General features: G+C 41.9%; 1 protein-coding gene across 1 annotated transcript in view; it reads right to left on the reverse strand.

Annotated features, from left to right (window-relative positions):
* Positions 1 to 5,993: 5,993 nt before the first annotated feature.
* Positions 5,994 to 17,731, reverse strand: part of GXYLT2 (glucoside xylosyltransferase 2) — a 79,413-nt gene continuing 67,675 nt past the window's right edge. Inside the window, exons 6-7 of the mRNA XM_025374973.1 lie at positions 13,612 to 13,784; positions 5,994 to 6,383 (exon numbers count right to left, since the gene is read on the reverse strand). Coding sequence (XP_025230758.1) covers positions 6,201 to 6,383; positions 13,612 to 13,784 — 356 coding nt within the window. The 3' untranslated portion in view covers positions 5,994 to 6,200. The remainder of the gene's footprint in view (positions 6,384 to 13,611; positions 13,785 to 17,731) is intronic.

Consider the following 17,731-nt stretch of genomic DNA (forward strand, 5'->3'; position numbering starts at 1 on the left):
CCCCGTCTCTATTAAGAAATACAAAAAACTAGCCGGGCGAGGTGGCGGGCGCCTGTAGTCCCAGCTACTCGGGAGGCTGAGGCCGGAGAATGGCGTGAACCCGGGAGGCGGAGCTTGCAGTGAGCTGAGATCCGGCCACTGCGCTCCAGCCTGGGGGACAGACCAAGACTCCGTCTCAAAAAAAAAAAAAAAAAAAAAAATTTTTTTTTTTTTGAGAAATGGGGGCTTGCTTTGTTGCTCAGGTTGGTCTTGAACTCCTGGCCTCAGGCAATTCTCCAGCCTCAGTATCCCAAAGTTTGGGATTACAGGCATGAGCCACGACATCTGGCTTTGTCAGTTATTTTTAATATGTGTACTAGCTAGCAAGTTAGGCTCAATTTTGTTAAATAAAATGTAGGAACATAGATAACTGACTTTCACATTCTTCAAACTCTATTCTATCTTAAACACAAAACACCATTAAAACCAAATAACATCATTTATAGTATGGCATTTTTAAAAACAAAGCAAATTTTAATGATTTTTAAAAACAGACTAAGCTAATTACTAAACCAAATATTTCGTTACTTGTTATAAGAATTTAAATATTATTACTTATTATAAATGTTTAAACTTGAAATTTTATAAAAAAGGAACATACCTCCAAAATAATACCCGAAGACATGTTTTTAAAGCTTTTATTTAAAAAAAGGGTAAAACAAGAGATGACATTTTAAAAAGACAAGACAGTAATTAAATCATAGTACTGTGTCCCTTTTAATTTGCTGTAATAATTCCTTTTCTTTGGAGTATTCTTTTTATGCTAATTTCTTTGCAAAGAAAAATTACAAAAAAATGTTTTTCAACATAAAAAATGAATACAGGGCCAGGTGCGGTGGCTCACCCCTGTAATCCCAGCACTTTGGGAGGCTGAGGCGGGTGGATCACCTGAGGTCTGGAGTTTGAGACCAGCCTGGTCAACCAACATGGTGAAATCCCGTCTCTACTAAAAATACAAAAATTAGCCAGGCATGGTGGCGGGCACCTCTAATCCCAGCTACTGGGGAGGCTGAGGCAGGAGACTCATTTGAACCCAGGAGGCGGGCGTTGCAGTGAGCTGAGATCATGCTACTGCTCTCCAGCCTGGGCAACAAGAGCGAGACTCCATCTCAAAAGAAAAAAAAAATTAATTTGGGGTCTCCTTGGGAGCTATAAACAGGGGATGCACTTTTTCAGTGACAACATGAACATGTGAAACTGATGAAGCAGAAATTGCACCTGATTCTTACATATTCATGCATATGGTGATACAAGCACAAACACTTTATCTTGCAGACAAGAGAATATTTCCAGTTTTGACCTGTGAAGAACAAAAACTAGGACAAAGCTCTTTGTCAGAGAAATCTCATTAGTTTTCAATACCACCAAAGCAATTGTGAAATGATTTGACCTAAGGTTTAACTATATAATTCCTCAGTTAACAGGTACAACAAATGTTGGCTCCTCCTTTTAAAGGCAGTGTGTGTATGTGTGTGTGTGTGTGTTGTGTTGATTGATTTTTAAAAATACATTCTAGGAAACTCTTAACATAAAGATTTGGTCCAAGGATTAGAACTTAGTTCTAGCCTGCAAGGGATCCCTAATTTCTGTCATCCTACCACTAAAGCCAAGTGTCTCAGTACTACTCAGAAGCTTACATCATAGAAAGGGAAAGGCAAAAATGAAAAAGAGGAATATGAAAAAGTGGGAGAGAAAAAGAAAAACATGAAAAATTTCCCTATAATTATATTGAGAATATGTCAGCTGGGCACAGTGGCTCATGCCTGTAATCCCAGCACTTTGGGAGGCCAAGGCAGGTGGATCACTTGAGCTCAGGAGTTCGAGACCAGACTGGCCAACATGGTGAAACGCCATCTCTACTAAACATAAAAAATTAGCTGGGCGTGGTGGTGCACACCTGTAGTCCCAGCTACTCAGGAGGCTGAGGCACAAGGATCACTTGAACCTGGGAGGCAGAGGCTGCAGTGAGCTGAGATTGTGCCATTGCACTCCAGCCTAGGTGACAGACGGAGATTCCATCTCAAAAAAAAAAAAAAAATAGAGAATATGTCTTGGGTTAGCTTGCTTAGGAAAGAAAAAGAAAAGAAAGAGAGAGAGAGAAAAAAAGAAAGAAAGAAGGAAGGAAAGAAAGAAAAAGAAAGAAAGGAAGGAAGGAAGGAAGGGAAAGAAAGAGAAAAAGAAAATATGATTTGTGCTGTCATAGAACTCAACATATTTCTGATTTCAGTGATGAAATCATGTTCATGTTGGTTTATCAAACACATGTAATTTATCTTTTATATGTATAAATATCAGATAATATTTATACATAAATCTAAATTTGTACAAATGTCCTGTTTTCAGGCTGGGCTGGAGTGATTATTTTGTTATTGGATCATTATTTTGTTTTCAATCACTGTGAATAATAATGTTTTGCATGATTTGGTTTTTGCCATGCACACCATAACTGCAAATAAAAGAAATACTCTGAAAAGTCTGAGTCCATATAAATACCCATTTCAATACCAAATTTGGTAAAAGTCGCAGTAATTTGCAATGGAAGCACTGAATGTGAACTAGACATATCCCATAAATAGTAAAGCTTGGAGCTTTGTATCCAAAGTGCTAAATTGCCATTTTGGAAGTTGAAGAAAAACTTATATTGCTTTTTTAGCCAGTTAATTGTTTACATATTAGAATTTTCAATGTAAGTCATGATTTCTGAGATTTATATTGGAGAAACACTGAGCAAGAAAAATATTGTCAGCATTTCTAGTGACACTGCTGTTGAAAAAGCTCAATCTCGATGCATATAGAAATACTGTCACATTTTGCTGTCAGAAAGTGCTCTTTCCTTCTCTAATGAAACTCCATAATTATATGCATTAAACAGAAATTAAAAAGAAATGAGTAAAGAAGAAAAGAGAGGGAAAAGAGAAAAGGCAGGGCTGGAGGAGAGGAGAGAACCGGCCCACCTTCTTCCCAGTATTATTTTTATTATTTATTTATTTATCTATTTATTTTTGAGACGGAGTCTTGCTCTGTCGCCCAGGCTGGAGTGCAGTGGCGCAATCTCGGCTCCCTGCAATCTCTGCCTCCGGGGTTCATGCCATTCTCCTGCCTCAGTCTCCCAAGTAGCTGGGACCACAGGCGCCACCACACTCGGCTAATTTTTTGTATTTTTAGTAGATACTGGCCAGGATGGTCTTGATTTCCTGACCTCGTGATCCACCCACCTCGGCCTTCCAAAATGCTGGGATTACAGGTGTTAGCCACCGCGCCCAGCCCTTCCCAGTATTCAGTGCGGCATATGGGGCAGCACCACCTTTGGCAAGCTTTAGACCAGAGAGCACATGTTTTCGCAGGCCACTGAATTAAAATTTGTGGCTCCTGGATTTCAAAGGTGGTTAATGCAGTAATTTGCTGGGAGTTATCAAAGGCAGAGACAATATTGCTGCACGGTAATATCCTAGCTATGGAAAATAATTAGCACTTTCAGGCAGCAAGGATTAGAAAAGCAAATTTTCCCTAAGTTATCAGCCAAATTCACCTAAAAATTTCAGGATACAGCACAGGAATTCCGAGGCAGACAAACACACGAGGTTCTAAGGTTTCACATTCTCAAAATTCATCATTCTAGAATGTTCTAGGGTGATATCATTGACCTTTGCGGGCAACCCTTTTCTGCACAGTCAGACCAGTACCGGTAGTTAAGAGTTGTGGGTAAATTGGCTCTCATAAAAAAGAAAGGCATTGTATTTCAAATCTTTACAACAGATGTTTTTGTGGGACTTACCAAACAAGGGAAGGAACCCCTTTCAGTTTGTGAGCCATCAACAAATCTGAGTGCCATTTGTGTACTTCACTGGCCATTTTGAACAAGTAGAAAGGAAACTGGGATGGAAATTAGGAAACTATGCTCCATTCTGGCTCTTTCACTAAAACCCAATTTATGGGTATATAAGATGCATTTTCCCCTATGTGAAGGACAATTCAGAAATTGCTCCATATCATACGTGTCCATACCACAAATGGAAGGCCTAGTACTAAACTTACAAAATAATGATGTCACCTCTAGTGGTGAAATAAGGAAACAAAATATAACAGCAAAAATAAGAGTTTCCCATCATAATGGTAGTTTCCTTAACAAAAATAACCACAGGGCAACTGATCAGAAGGAAAGTATTACCCTAAAATTTTAGATTTAAATTTGTTGCTACTATAATAATGCTGCATACCAAAACTGATTGACATCTCAACATTTCTGTGTAGTGCTGAGATTTTCATATCTATTTTTTTTCATGGTAAGACTGACTTTTTTTTGCTAATATTGTGCCCATGATATCTTATTGGATTCTAATATATATAAGGATATCATATTTACATCAACAAGATAATATTTTTCATTTTATACTTTCAGATCATTGTCTCTATATAACAAAAGGTATTTAATATTTTAATTTTCAAAAATGTCTCTGTAAATAAGATGCATCTTACACAGACTGTATGTCTTACAGAATAGCAATTATATTCAATATGTCTATTTCTTATATTACAATTTCCTTGTTTACCTTATAGAGATGATTCAGGACCCTACTAAATCCACTAGGCTGTTGCAAATATCAAGATCATTTACTCAATAGTCATTTGAGAAAAATAAAGCATTATGCAAAACATTGCTATGCTGATACCAACTATATGAGCAACTAGGGATTAAGCCAGATCCCCTTGGGGAATAGAATATTCAACTTCCTCCCTGCAGTGAGGTGATAAAACCTGTATGGACCAGCTGGGTAACCCTAGGGGGAAAGAAATTCTTTAAAGAGATCTTTCTAAGGCTGGTAGGAAGTTGAATTTTCTTACCAATAGAAGCAGCTGAACTATTTGTTTTTTACACATTAAATTTGAAGTTGGTCTCTGATTTCCACCCATTGCTCAAGAGTTTAAAAAAGAGAGATGACCATGTACTGATGATTAACAGATCAAATGTTTTTGTCTGTGGTAAACACAAAAATTCCTGAATTTCCTCTCAGAAGCTATTGTTGCATAGAAATGTGTTATGATTTAGTCCTCCACAAATCGAAACAATTTTTTTCTTTAGAAATACTCCCAGATTGGCTGGGTGCGGTAGCTCACACCTGTAATCCCAGCACTTTGGGAGGCTGAGGCAGGCGGATCACTTGAGGTCAGGAGATAGAGACCAGCCTGGCCAACATGGTAAAACCGTGTCTTTACTAAAAATACAAAAATTAGCCGGGTGTGGTGGCGCATGCCTGTAATCCCAGCTACTGGGGAGACTGAGGCATGAGAATCACTTGAACCCGGGAGGTGGAGGTTGCAGTGAGCTGAGATTGTGCCACTGCACTCCAGCCTGGGCGACAGAGTGAGATTCCGTCTCAAAAAAAAAAAAAGAAAAAAAGAAAAAGAAATACCCTCAGATATATCCTTCATCCTTTAACACTGCCCAAGTAGGTGAAATCTGAATCCTTCTCTCAGATGTATTTTAAATAAAATTCTGTACACATAATCATCTCGTCTAATATTTTAGTCTCCCACGTAAAAATCTCAGCAAAAAGGCCAGTTTTTACTGAGATTACCTGTTTTAGATGTGTCTTAGAGTGGAAAATGCAAAAGTGGAGGAAAAAAGACTGTAAGGAACTGCATTAAAATGGAAACAATCTTTTCCACTGGTCAGTAGGATTATGGCTAATGTAATCTCGATTTTGAGCCCTTGATCCATACGCTCTACAAGTGTGTCTGTCTGTTTCACAAGTGTGTATTACTTTTATAACACGGGTGTGGGGGAGTCAGTTGCATAGAAAGAGTCTCAGGAATGCTAGATCAATATAACACCTCAGGTGCCACTGAAATGGTCTCAGACATTTAGGAATTGGAAGGCTCACAAAAGCTATTTTCACAGCTAGTTCAACCTGCTTAAACAATGTTAAATGCATAATAGTCTTTTTTTTTTTTTTCTTAGAGATAAATAGCATTTTAGAAAAAAATAAGGAAAAGCATATTCTCTTTTGGGGGCAACTGATTTGGCAAAATTTAACGAGGTTTTTAAAACTCAACAGTCATGGAGCACCATTAAATATTCACACAAAAAGACCCAGGCAGCTTAGAGATTAATATTTCCTTGGTCACAAGACACCGAATTGACTTGCAACAAGACAAAATATTCAGTGCATCTGGTTGGGGCCAACATGGATGATGACGTGTTTCTCATAAGCCCTTTTCATTGTTTTCTCAATTTGCTTCAGAAAAACTTGCGGGATCCGTCCACATAAAGTGTGCACAGTCTCCAAAAACTTCAGCTGAAGGGGGTAATACATGGATTGAAAGAGATTGTCTTGAAAGGGAAACTGAAAGAATGACAAAAAAAAAAAAAAAGTTTATTTTAGTAACAGAAATGCCATTTTAAATGCAATACTAAGAAATGACACAGGAATTATGATAAGCACACAGGCACAGGTTTGGACAAGTGAAAAGACCTTTGAGGATCTAAGTTAACATCCTGTCTCAGCTGTGCAACCCCAGGCAATCATTTAAACTCTCTGAACCTCAGTTTCTTTACCTCTTTAAAAAGAAAAAGACCAGGCATGGTGGCTTACACCTGTAACCCCAGCACTTTGAGAGGAGGTGGGAGCACCCCTTGAGCCCAGGAGTTTGAGACCAGCCTGAGCAACATGGCAAGACTCCATCTCATTAAAAAAGAATAGTAATAAAATGTTTACAAAATTTGGGTCCTTAAGGCTCTTACAATCTAAAAATGATGGATGTCTCTAAGGACAGGAAAGTCCATATATTATAGCATGTTTTGGGCTCAAGATACTTGAAATCTACTACAACAAAACAATGAATTCTTCATCTTTTTTGCCTTGAATCTTAATGAAGAAACTTTAGGGTGTGTCTATGGTAATCTCGTGAAGTTCAGGGTTTAACAATTACTAGTAAAATTTATTGGCAATAAATCATATTTTAATAATTCAGGTACCAAATATTAGTGGTTGTTTACTTCCCTCCTAATATGAGGCTTTTGAGATCATTGTCGTTTTTTAAAATTCTTTTGTTTTTTCCATGGAATACGTCTATGAGCAGTATTTCCCAAAATAAATCTTTCCGACTACTTGTTAGGCACGTGTCAAAAGTTTTATTACAATCTTGTTGAAAGGGAAAAGGCTGCTAGTAGATCAAGTCAAAGATCCACTCTTGGTCAGGACATTTTATATGGAAAGACTAGCGAGAAATGAAAGAAGAATGGTTAAAGGTCAGTACACTCTTGCCTAACAGTAGAGGTGGGTGTCTGGTTTCCTAGAACAAATGTTAATCCTTTTAAATTAATCAGAAATACTGCTTACACAGGTTTATCAGAAATGCCAATTTCTTCTCAGAAGCAGATTATGCATTATGTAATGCAAGAAGCTTCTGTCCCAGACCAGGTTTGAGATACTTTTTCTTTAATCACGAAATTTAAACCATTGATAAACCCCTTGAGGCCAGTCCTGAATCTGTCTTTTTCACCACTGTAGCCCCAGTAATGGGAACAGGATAGGTCAAAACCTTGAAATCACCCTCAATTCCTCTGTTTTCCCCAACAACCCTTACCCAGTTCATCAGCAAGTCCTGTAAACTCTATCTCAACAACATATCTCAAATAATGGCCACTTCTTCCCATTTTCCTGCCACCACGCAAGCCCATGCCGGCCCCATTGCTCACCCGGGTGGCTGCGATTAGTCTCACAAATAGCCTTTGTGTTTTCACTCTTGCATCCCTTCCACCACGTTACCAAGGTGATATTTTTAAAGCAAAAATCACAGCCTATCACTTTCCCGAAGGGGCTTTCCACTGCCGTTAGAATGCGATTCCAACTCCTCCCTTGTTCTAAAAGTTCAAGGTGACCTGGAAACTCTCCCTTCTCAGTTCCTTCTCTCTCCTCTTATCTGGCCATTCCTGTCTTTCCAGCAGACCAAATTCATTCCCGTCTCTGGGACTTTCCCCTGGTTATTGCTTCTGTTTCATGGGATCTTCCCCAGATTTCCCCTGGACTGCCTCCATCTGATAAGTCTAGGACTTGCAAGCAGCCTTCCTGGTGCCCCTCCCCCCAGCTGGCAGAACACTCCTCTCCAGTCCAGGACTTTGGACCCATCAGCCCACTCTTTTTACACCTTTTGAACTCTTTCACTATCTCAGAGGATTTTTTTTTTTTTTTTTTAGCTAGGGTCTTGCTGTGTCACCCAGGCTGGAGTGCAGAGGGGCAATCATGGCTCACTGCAGCCTCGAACTCCTGGGCTCAAGTGATCCTCCATCTCAGCCTCACAATTAGCTGGGGCCACAGGCACTTGCCACCATGCCCAGTTATTACTATTTTTTTTCCTAAAGAGGCAAAGTCTTGCTCTGTTGTTCAGGCTGGAGTACAGTGGTGCCAGGCAAAGTCTTGCTCTGTTGTTCAGGCTGGAGTACAGTGGTACCATCCTAGCTCACTGTAGCCTTGGCCTCCTAAGCTCAAGGGATCTTCCCACCCCAACCCCAACCCTTCCCCGCCCAGTAGCTGGGACTACCGGCATGTGCCACCAGGCAAATTTTTATTTTTATTTTTATTTTTATTTTTATTTTTAATTTTTGTAGAGACGCATCTCACTATGTTGCCCAGGCTGGATTTTTCTTTCTTTCTTTTTCTCAATGAGTATTGTCTGGCTTCCCCCAGCAGAATATATGCTTCTTAAAGACTAGGGCTTTGTCCATCTTATTATTTTCCACATTCCTAGAAACTAGAATTGTTCCTGCATAAAATAGATGCTTCATAAATGATTGTCAAGAGAATTACTGCAAAAATGTCTATCTGATAGATGCCTTCTTGCAGGGAGGCTGCACTGCCCTTTCACACAAACACGTACCACCCGGGTTAGGGTGTCTATGAACACCTGAAACAGAGAAATAGAGAGAGAGAGAGAATATTTTCAGAGACAGATGAAGGGAGAAAAAGAAAAAAATATATATAGAGAAAGTGTTTATAAGCAAGAAGAGAGAGAGAAATGTGAAAAAGCTAGAGAAAGTGTGAAATTGTTATCATCAAAACAACTTATTTATATCTTGTTTTTTTTTTAGATGGAATCTCACTCTCTCACCCAGGCTAGAGTGCAGTGGCACGATCCTGGCTTGCTGCAACCTCTGCCTCCCAGGTTCAAGCCAATCTCCTACCTCAGCCTCCCAAGTAGCTGGGATTACAGGCATGCGCCACCATGCCTGGCTAATTTTCGTATTTTAGTAGAGACAGGGTTTCGTCATTTTGGCCAGGCTGGTCTCGAACTCCTGACCTCAAGTGATCCACCTGCCTCAGCCTCCCAAAGTGCTGGGATTACAGGTGTGAGCCACAGCACCTGACCAAAACAACTTCTAATTATTGCACAAACGGTAAGTCGGGCTCTTTACTAAAAGTGTAAAGACTATCATTTTGTTGAATTCTCATAACACTTGTTTGAGGTAGATAATCTTATTATCTACACTTGACAGATGAAAAAACTAAGGCCCAGTAAGGTAAGGGCACAGTTAATGGTGAATCACCAGAAAGTGACAAAATTGGAATTTGAACCTATCTGTCCAGGCCCAAAGCCAAGCTCTGACTCACTACACAATGGTTCACAGCATTGTAGAGGATGGGGAAATACATCTTTTATGATGGAGTCTCTTTATATTTACTCACATTTTGGGTCAGGGTTAGTGATTTTTCTGATTGAAATGCCTGAATGAAAACTGTATTTTTAGAAAGCCCAACTGAGGAAAATCATGGAGTGTACTAAGCAGAATCATTTTTGAAACAAAGTTGTTCAGCCCTCTTTCTGATCCCCCAGAAAACAAACAAGATGAGTTGTAACTCAAGAACCACAACTGCTCAACTCCAAACCAGGGGTGACAGATCACAAAAGAAACCCTAGAGTGGCTCTGATAGACACATGGCTGCTGTGTACTTATTTAACTTCTGCTTGTACTCCTGAATGAGTTTGCCCCTGGAGTCAGTGTTTGGATATTTAAATGTGAGGATATCATTAAGCACAGAACAAATTTTCTGCATAATTAAATCACCCGGCCTTTGAAAACCAAACAGCAGGAAATGCAGAAGAAAAAGCTTGGATGCATGTTAAACACTTTCCTTGTACAGAAGTCAACACTAGGAATTTCTTTTTTCTTTTTTAAGACGGAGTTTCACTCTTGTTGCCCAGGCTGGAGTGCAAGGCACGATCTCGGCTCACGGCAACCTCTGCTTCCTGGGTTCAAGAGATTCTCCTGCCTCAGTCACCTGAGTAACTGGGATTACAGGCATGCACCACCACGCCCAGCTAATTTTGTATTTTTAGTAGAGACGGGGTTTCTCCATGTTGGTTAGGCTGGTCTCAAATTCCCGACTTCAGGTGATCCACCCACCTCAACTTCCCAAAGTGCTGGGATTACAGGCGTGAGTCATGGCACTCGGCCAATTCCGGGAATTTCAGAGTTGGAATTCTCCAGGACTCTCCCTAGCAAATGCATACTTTCTTTTTTTCATTTCATTTCTTTTTTTTAAATTTGTTTTTTCAGAGACAGGGTCTTACTATGTTGCCCAAGCTGGTCTTGAACTCCTCACCTCAGCCTCCAAAGTGCTGGGATTAAAGGCGTGAGCTACTGCACCTGGCCTATTTAATTAATTGTGTTTTTTTTGAGATGGAGTGTCGCTCTGTCACCCAGTCGAAGTGCAGTAGTGCAATCACGACTCACTGCAACCTCCACCTCCCAGGTTCAAGCAATTCTCCTGTCTCAGCCTCCCAAATAGCTGGGATTATACGTGTGTGCCACCACACCTGACTTATTTTTGTATTTTTAGTAGAGATGGGGTTTCACCGTGTTGGCCAGGCTGGTCTTGAATTCTTGACCCCAAGTGATCTGCCCGCCTCAGCCTCCCAATGTGCTAGGATTACAGGCATAAGCCACCACACCTGGCCGATTTTATTTTTTATAGAGATGGGGTCTCACTATGTTGGCTGTGCTGACCTCAAACTCCTGACCTCAAGCAATCCTCTCACTTCTTAGCCTCTTAAAGTGCTGGGATTACAGGCATGAGCCACTGTGCCAGGCCTTAAACGTTTTATTTTTTTTGCAAATGCACATTTTCATACACAAAAAAATGTTACTATGTTATGGGATTTACCGCTTACCGCACTTCTACCAGAGCCTGTTCATGAAACTTAGAGAATTTGATCTTTAACAACAAAGCCTAATACATTCTACATGTTTTATGTCAGGGGTTGGCAAACTTTTTCTGTAAAGGAGTAGATGGTAAATATTTTAGACTCTGTAGACCATATGTCCTTTGTCACAACAAATCATCCTGCTGTTACAGTGCCAACATAGCCATAGATAATACATAAATGGGCAGGCGTGATGACTCAGACCTGTAGTCCTAGCACTTTGTGAGGCTGGCTGGGAAGATCACTTGAGCCAGGAGTTTGAAATCAGCCTGGGCAATGAAGCAAGATCCCATCTCCACCAAAAGAAACACGACAATACATAAATGAATAGGTGTCACTGGTTCCCAATATGACTTTATTTACCAGTGCTGACATTTGAATTTCATATAGTTTTCTTGTGTCATGAAATTATATATATATATGTATATTTGAGACAGGGTCTCGCTTTATTGCCCAAGCTGGAGTGAAGTGGTGCAATCATAGCTCACTGCAGCCTTGAACTCCTGGGGTCAAGTGATCCTCCTGCCTCAGCCTCCCAAGTCACTGAGATTACAGGCATGAGGCTTCCCTTATTTTTTGAATTTTTTGTACAGATGGGGTCTTACAGTGTTGCAGTTTTCTTGAGAAAGTTGCATAAAGGGCTCCAGCTAGCCATGTTCATACACATACCTGCATGCCTACCCTATTTTCTCCTCTCTTTTCCCATTCCCTAGCCCATGAGTCCATAAAGAGGCAAGAACCTTCTTCTTTTTTTTTTTTTTTTTTTTTTTGAGACGGAGTCTCGCTCTGTCGCCCAGGCTGGAGTGCAGTGGCCGGATCTCAGCTCACTGCAAGCTCCGCCTCCCGGGTTCACGCCATTCTCCTGCCTCAGCCTCCCGAGTAGTTGGGACTACAGGCGCCCGCCACCTCGCCCGGCTAGTTTTTTGTATTTTTTTAGTAGAGACGGGGTTTCACCGTGTCAGCCAGGATGGTCTCGATCTCCTGACCTCGTGATCCGCCCGTCTCGGCCTCCCAAAATGCTGGGATTACAGGCTTGAGCCACCGTGCCCGGCCAACCTTCTTTTTTTTTTTGAGATGGAGTCTTGCTGTGTTGCCCAGGCTGGAGTGCAGTGGCGCCATCTCGGCTCCCTGCAAGCTCTCCCTGCAAGCTCCACCTCCTGGGTTCACGCCATTCTCCTGCCTCAGCCTCCTGAGTAGCTGGGACTATAGGCGCCCGCCACCATGCCTAATTTTTTTTTGCATTTTTTAGTAGAGACAGGGTTTCACCATGTTAGGAAAGTCTCGATCTCCTGACTTCGTGATCCACCTGCCTTGGCCTCCCAAAGTGCTGGGATTACAGGCATGAGCCACTGTGCTGAGCACAATCTTTGTATTTTTAGTAAAGACAGGGTTTCGCCAGATTGGCCAGGCTGGTCTCGAACTACTGACCTTGTGATCCACCTGCCTCAGCCTCCCAAAATGCTGAGATTAGAGGCGTGAGTCACTGTGCCCGGCCAAGAACCTTTTCTTCAGTTCCCCTTGGCAGTCAGAAGGTTCCTGCCATCTGTGCTGTATGCACTTGACTCTTATCTTGTACCCTTTGGTGGGGAAAAATGGAAGACTGGGGAGTCAGGGCCTCTTTCTGCTGCTTGCATGTACTTCTGCAGTTAAGCAAATAAAGGCTTGACTGTTACTTTTAGTTTGGCTCCTTGTCCTAACTGAACACCTTGACCCCTGATTGAGTGACAGATTGGAGCTGGCAACCAGGCAACATATTTAGCTAGAACTGAATAATATCATTTCCTTTTTATTGTCTAATCTTGATCCTATGTGTTACCTTCCACTGTGGCAAAAGGCACAGAAGTTGTCTTTGTGACATGAAATTTCCTCCTAAAGTAGGTGGCTCACACCTGTAATCCCAACACTTTGGGAGGCTGAGGTGGATGGATCACTTGAGGTCAGGAGTTCAAGACCAGCCCAGCCAACCTGGTGAAACCCCGTCTCTACTAAAAATACAAAAATTTGCCAGGCAACAGCTACTTGGGAGGCTGAGGTTGCAGTGAACCGAGATCCCACCACTGCATTCCAGCCTGAGTAACAGAGCAAGACTCCATCTCAAAAAACAAAAACAAAAACAAAAAAACAGAAACTTCCTCCCAAATTTAGTTAAGTAAAAGATAACGAATGGTGTACGTGGAAATAAGTCAAGTAGATATGACATAGTACAAGGTGGCAAGTGGATATAGTGACAGAACGTGACTGAGGTTGGGAATAACTGGTATAACTCTATGCTTTGGGAATATTTGGCCTTCAAAGGGACAGGTGACTAAAGTGCCAGTATTGCTTCATGCTGTTAAGCACATCTGCTAACAGCAGCAAGGGCACACTTACATCCCGTATTGCTTCATAGAGTGCTTTGAATGTCGGTTGCTTATCGTCATGGTAGACGCCTCGGTTTCCATGCAGAACAGACACACCTTCACGCTCAGCCTCTCTGCAGTTGCTTCCATACATGCAGTGATCGGGACGGTAGTTCCACTGGCAGGGGAATACATAGAGACACTCTGGTGGTAAAAAGAGGAAGACATACATGTCCACAGTCAGTGCCAGCTCTCATGTACATGTCCCATGATTAAACTGTTTCCGCTAAGTGTACACACCATATAATTTCAAGGTACAGGAGTGTGATTTTTTTACTCATAGATCAAATTTTGCCCCATTTGTCGAAATTCTGAGATCAAGAATTGAAGGGGCACACAGTGATGATGTAGGTTTCATCTAAAAAAAGAAGAGAGTATAGCATCTTAAATAAGAAAGCAGACACAGGTATCAGGTAGCCTGGGTCCAAATCCCAACTCTCTCACTCAAAACCACTGAAATCCATGTCTAGTCACTCAACTTCCTGTACTTCCATTTTCTCATCTGTAAATGAGAATAATACAACCTCTATTTTGATGATTAAACTTTAAACATACATGTAAAATGCTTAGCAGGGTATCAAACATATAGTAGTGGTTCAGTAATGTTACCAGTTGTACTGGTTGGGTATGGTGGCTCACACCTGTAATCCCAGAGTTTGGGAGGCCAAGGTGGAAGGATCACTTGAGGCCAGGAGTTTGAGACCAGCTCGGGCAACATAGTAAGACCTCTGTCTCTATACAAATTTTAAAAATTAGCAGCTGGGCCAGGCACGGTGGCTCACTCCTATAATTCCAGCACTTTGGGAGGCCAAGGCAGGCAAATCACCTGAGGTCAGGAGTTTGAGATCAGCCCGGCCAACATAGCGAAACCCTGTCCCTACTAAAGATAAAAAAATTAGCCAGGCATGGTGGCATGCACCTGTAATCCCACCTACTCAAGAGGCTGAGGCGGGAGAATTGCCAGGAGGTGGCAGAGGTTGCACTGATCCAAGATCGCACCACTACACTCCACCCTGAGCAACAAAATGAGACTCTGTCTCAAAACAAAACAAACAAACCGAAAAAACGACAAAAATAAATTAGCCAGGCATGGAGGCACACTTGAAGTTACTTGGGAGGCTGAAATGGGAGGATTCCTTGAGCCCAGGAGTTAGAGATTACAGTGAGCTATGATCATGCCACTGCACTCTAGCCTGTGACGGAGTGAGATCCTGTCTCAAAAAAAAAAAAAAAAAGATACACACAAAAAATGTCAAATATAGTGTTAGCAATTGTAATCAACTCTTTGGAAAGGTTTTATAAAATGGACAGATCTAAAAAAGAGGAGTCAAGATGAAAGCAAATATTCTGCTTCAGATTAAGAACAAACAAAAACAACAAAAGTAAACAACAAAAACCCCCATCTTCGGCTGGGTACAGTGGCTCACACCTGTAATCCCAGCACTTTGCAAGGCCGAGGCTGGTGGATAACTTGAGGTCAGGAGTTCGAGACCAGCCTGACCAACATGATGAAACCCTGTCTCTACTAAAAATACAAACATTAGCCAGGCGTGGAGGCAGGAGCCTGTAATCCCAGCTACTCAGGAGGCTGAGGCACGAGAATCTAGAACCCGGAAGGCAGAGGTTGCAGTGAGCTGAGACCACACCACTGCACTCCAGCCTGGGTGACAGAGTGAGACTCCATCTCAAAAACAAAAACCAACAACAACAAAAAAACCCCACCTACAACAGGAAAGAGAAAAACCCCAAAGCAAAAAAGCAAAGAAAAAAAAAAGCCCTGTGCCAAGGTAACTACATGCACTATGGCCATATGTGCACATATGTACACGGGTGTGTTTGTATCTCTAAACAAGTGGTTCTCAACCAGGGGCAATTTTGCCCCCTCCCCACTCCTCGACCCCAGGGCCATTTGGCAATATTTGGAGGGAGACACTGTTGACTGTTACACATGGGGGAGGCTGCAACTGGCATCTAGTGGGTGCTCTGAACATCCTGTAATGAACAGGACAATCCCCACAATAGCAACAGTGCTGATGTTGAGAAACTCTGCCCTAATCCTATTGGATTCAGAAAGTTTCCTCTTGGTGACCAGAATTATACAATTAGCAATAAATTCATGACCCCCTAGCTTCCTTGCTTCTCAGCTTGATGCTTTTCAGGATCGGGGGCAGAGGAGTATGGATCAAAGCTCTCTGCAAATGTGTGTTGCTGATCATGAGAAAGGCCCTGTGACAGAGCACAAGACAGGCTTACAGCAAATCAGTAACACCACCACCATTGGAAAAGCAACTTCAAGATGTGCTTGTTCATTAGGTTGATGGCATTCCTGTCTCACGGAAAAATCATTGCTTAGTGATTACTTACAGAAAGCTTCAAGATGGAAAGCAAATAATGAAGTGATTGTCACACATTGTGTCTGGCAGGCTGTGTATGTTTCCAAGGCTCAGTCTTTTATAGTACAGTGACATTTAGGCATCTTTTTTCAAATTCCTAATTGCTCATAACATACTGTGACATTTCTCTTTTCTCAGGAGAACTCCATTCCACCATGACATTCCCTTACTTGCATTTACCTGAACATTTGCACATACGTAGTCCCTAAGTGGGACGGAGTAGTGGCCATTCTCAAGTCACCCTATCTACATTTGAATCACAACTCCTCTATTAGCTGCCTGACTTTTCTGCAATTTAATGCAGAGGCTGGATGTGAGGATTAAATAAAGGAAAATATCTAAAAGTGCTTTTGAACTGTGCCTGACCACAGCCCATCTGCTTCCTTTTGTCACCCAATGGGTCACATCACTCATTAACGGTGCTCACCCAAGCATTTACATTGTCTTGCTTAAGCGCCTTCTAAAGTTTCCCCTTGAATGAACTGTGCTTGAGTCTGTTTTTGTAAATATACTGATTGATCGAATCAATGAATATTTGTTGAGTGTCTGCTGCGGACAAAGCAAATAATGGAAAAATCCAGTCCCTGCCTTCATGGAGTTTAGATTGGTGATGAGAATTTTTGCCTCTTTCCAAGTAGTTTAGAGCTCTACTACAAAAAGAAACCTTTTCTCGGCTGGCTGTGTGGTATCTCACGCCTGTAATCCCAGCACTTTGGGAGCTTGAGGTGGGCGGATCATGAGGTCAGGAGTTTGAGACTGGCCTGGCCAAGATGGTGAAACCCCGCCTCTACTAAAAATACAAAAATTAGCTGGGCATGATGGCGTGTGCCTGTAGTCCCAGCTACTCGGGAGGCTGAGGCAGAAGAATTGCTTGAACCTGGGAGGCGGAGGTTGTAGTGAGCTGAGATTGCGCCACTGCACTCCAGCCTGAGTGACAGAGTAAGACTCTGTCTCAAAAAAAAAAAAAAAAAAAAAGAAAGAAAGAAACTTTTTCTCTCTTTGCAACCTCCTTAGAGGACTGAGCCCAGTGAGAGGCACTCCAAGGCAGAAAACAAATAGAAAGGGCAGAGACTCTGGAGTCAGAAGTACAGAGGTACAAACCTGGCTTCTACCCCCATCTAGCTCTGTAACCGTGGTGAGTTCGAAAAACATTTCACCTCGATTTAACAGCAGTAAAGAGAAGCCAAGGCCAGGCATGGTGGCTCATGCCTATAATCCCAGCACTTTGGGAGGTCAAGGTGGGAGAATTGCTTGAGCTCAGGAATTTGAGACCAACCTGGGCAACAAAGCGAGACTCCGTCTCTACAAAATTAAAAAATTTGGCCAGGCACGGTGGCTCATGCCTGTAATCTCAGCACTTTGGGAGGCTGAGGCAGGTAGATCACCTGAGGTCGGGAGTTTGAGACCAGCCTGACCAACATGGAGAAACCCCGTCCCTACTAAAAATACAAAAAAATTAGCTGGGCATGGTGGCACATGACTGTAATCACAGCTACTCAGGAGGGTGAGGCAGGAGAATCGCTTGAACCTGGGAGGCAGAGGTTGTGATGAGCCGAGATTGCACCACTGCACTCCAGCCTGGGCAACAAGAGCGAAACTCTGTCTCAAAAAAAAAAAAAAAAAAAAAAAAAAAAAAAAAAATTTTTTTCCCTTTCCAACCTTCTTAGAGGAAGGAACCCCTGGGAGGGAAACCCAAGG

The sequence above is a fragment of the Theropithecus gelada genome, chromosome 2 (genome assembly GCF_003255815.1).
Source record: "Theropithecus gelada isolate Dixy chromosome 2, Tgel_1.0, whole genome shotgun sequence".
NCBI lineage: Eukaryota > Metazoa > Chordata > Mammalia > Primates > Cercopithecidae > Theropithecus > Theropithecus gelada.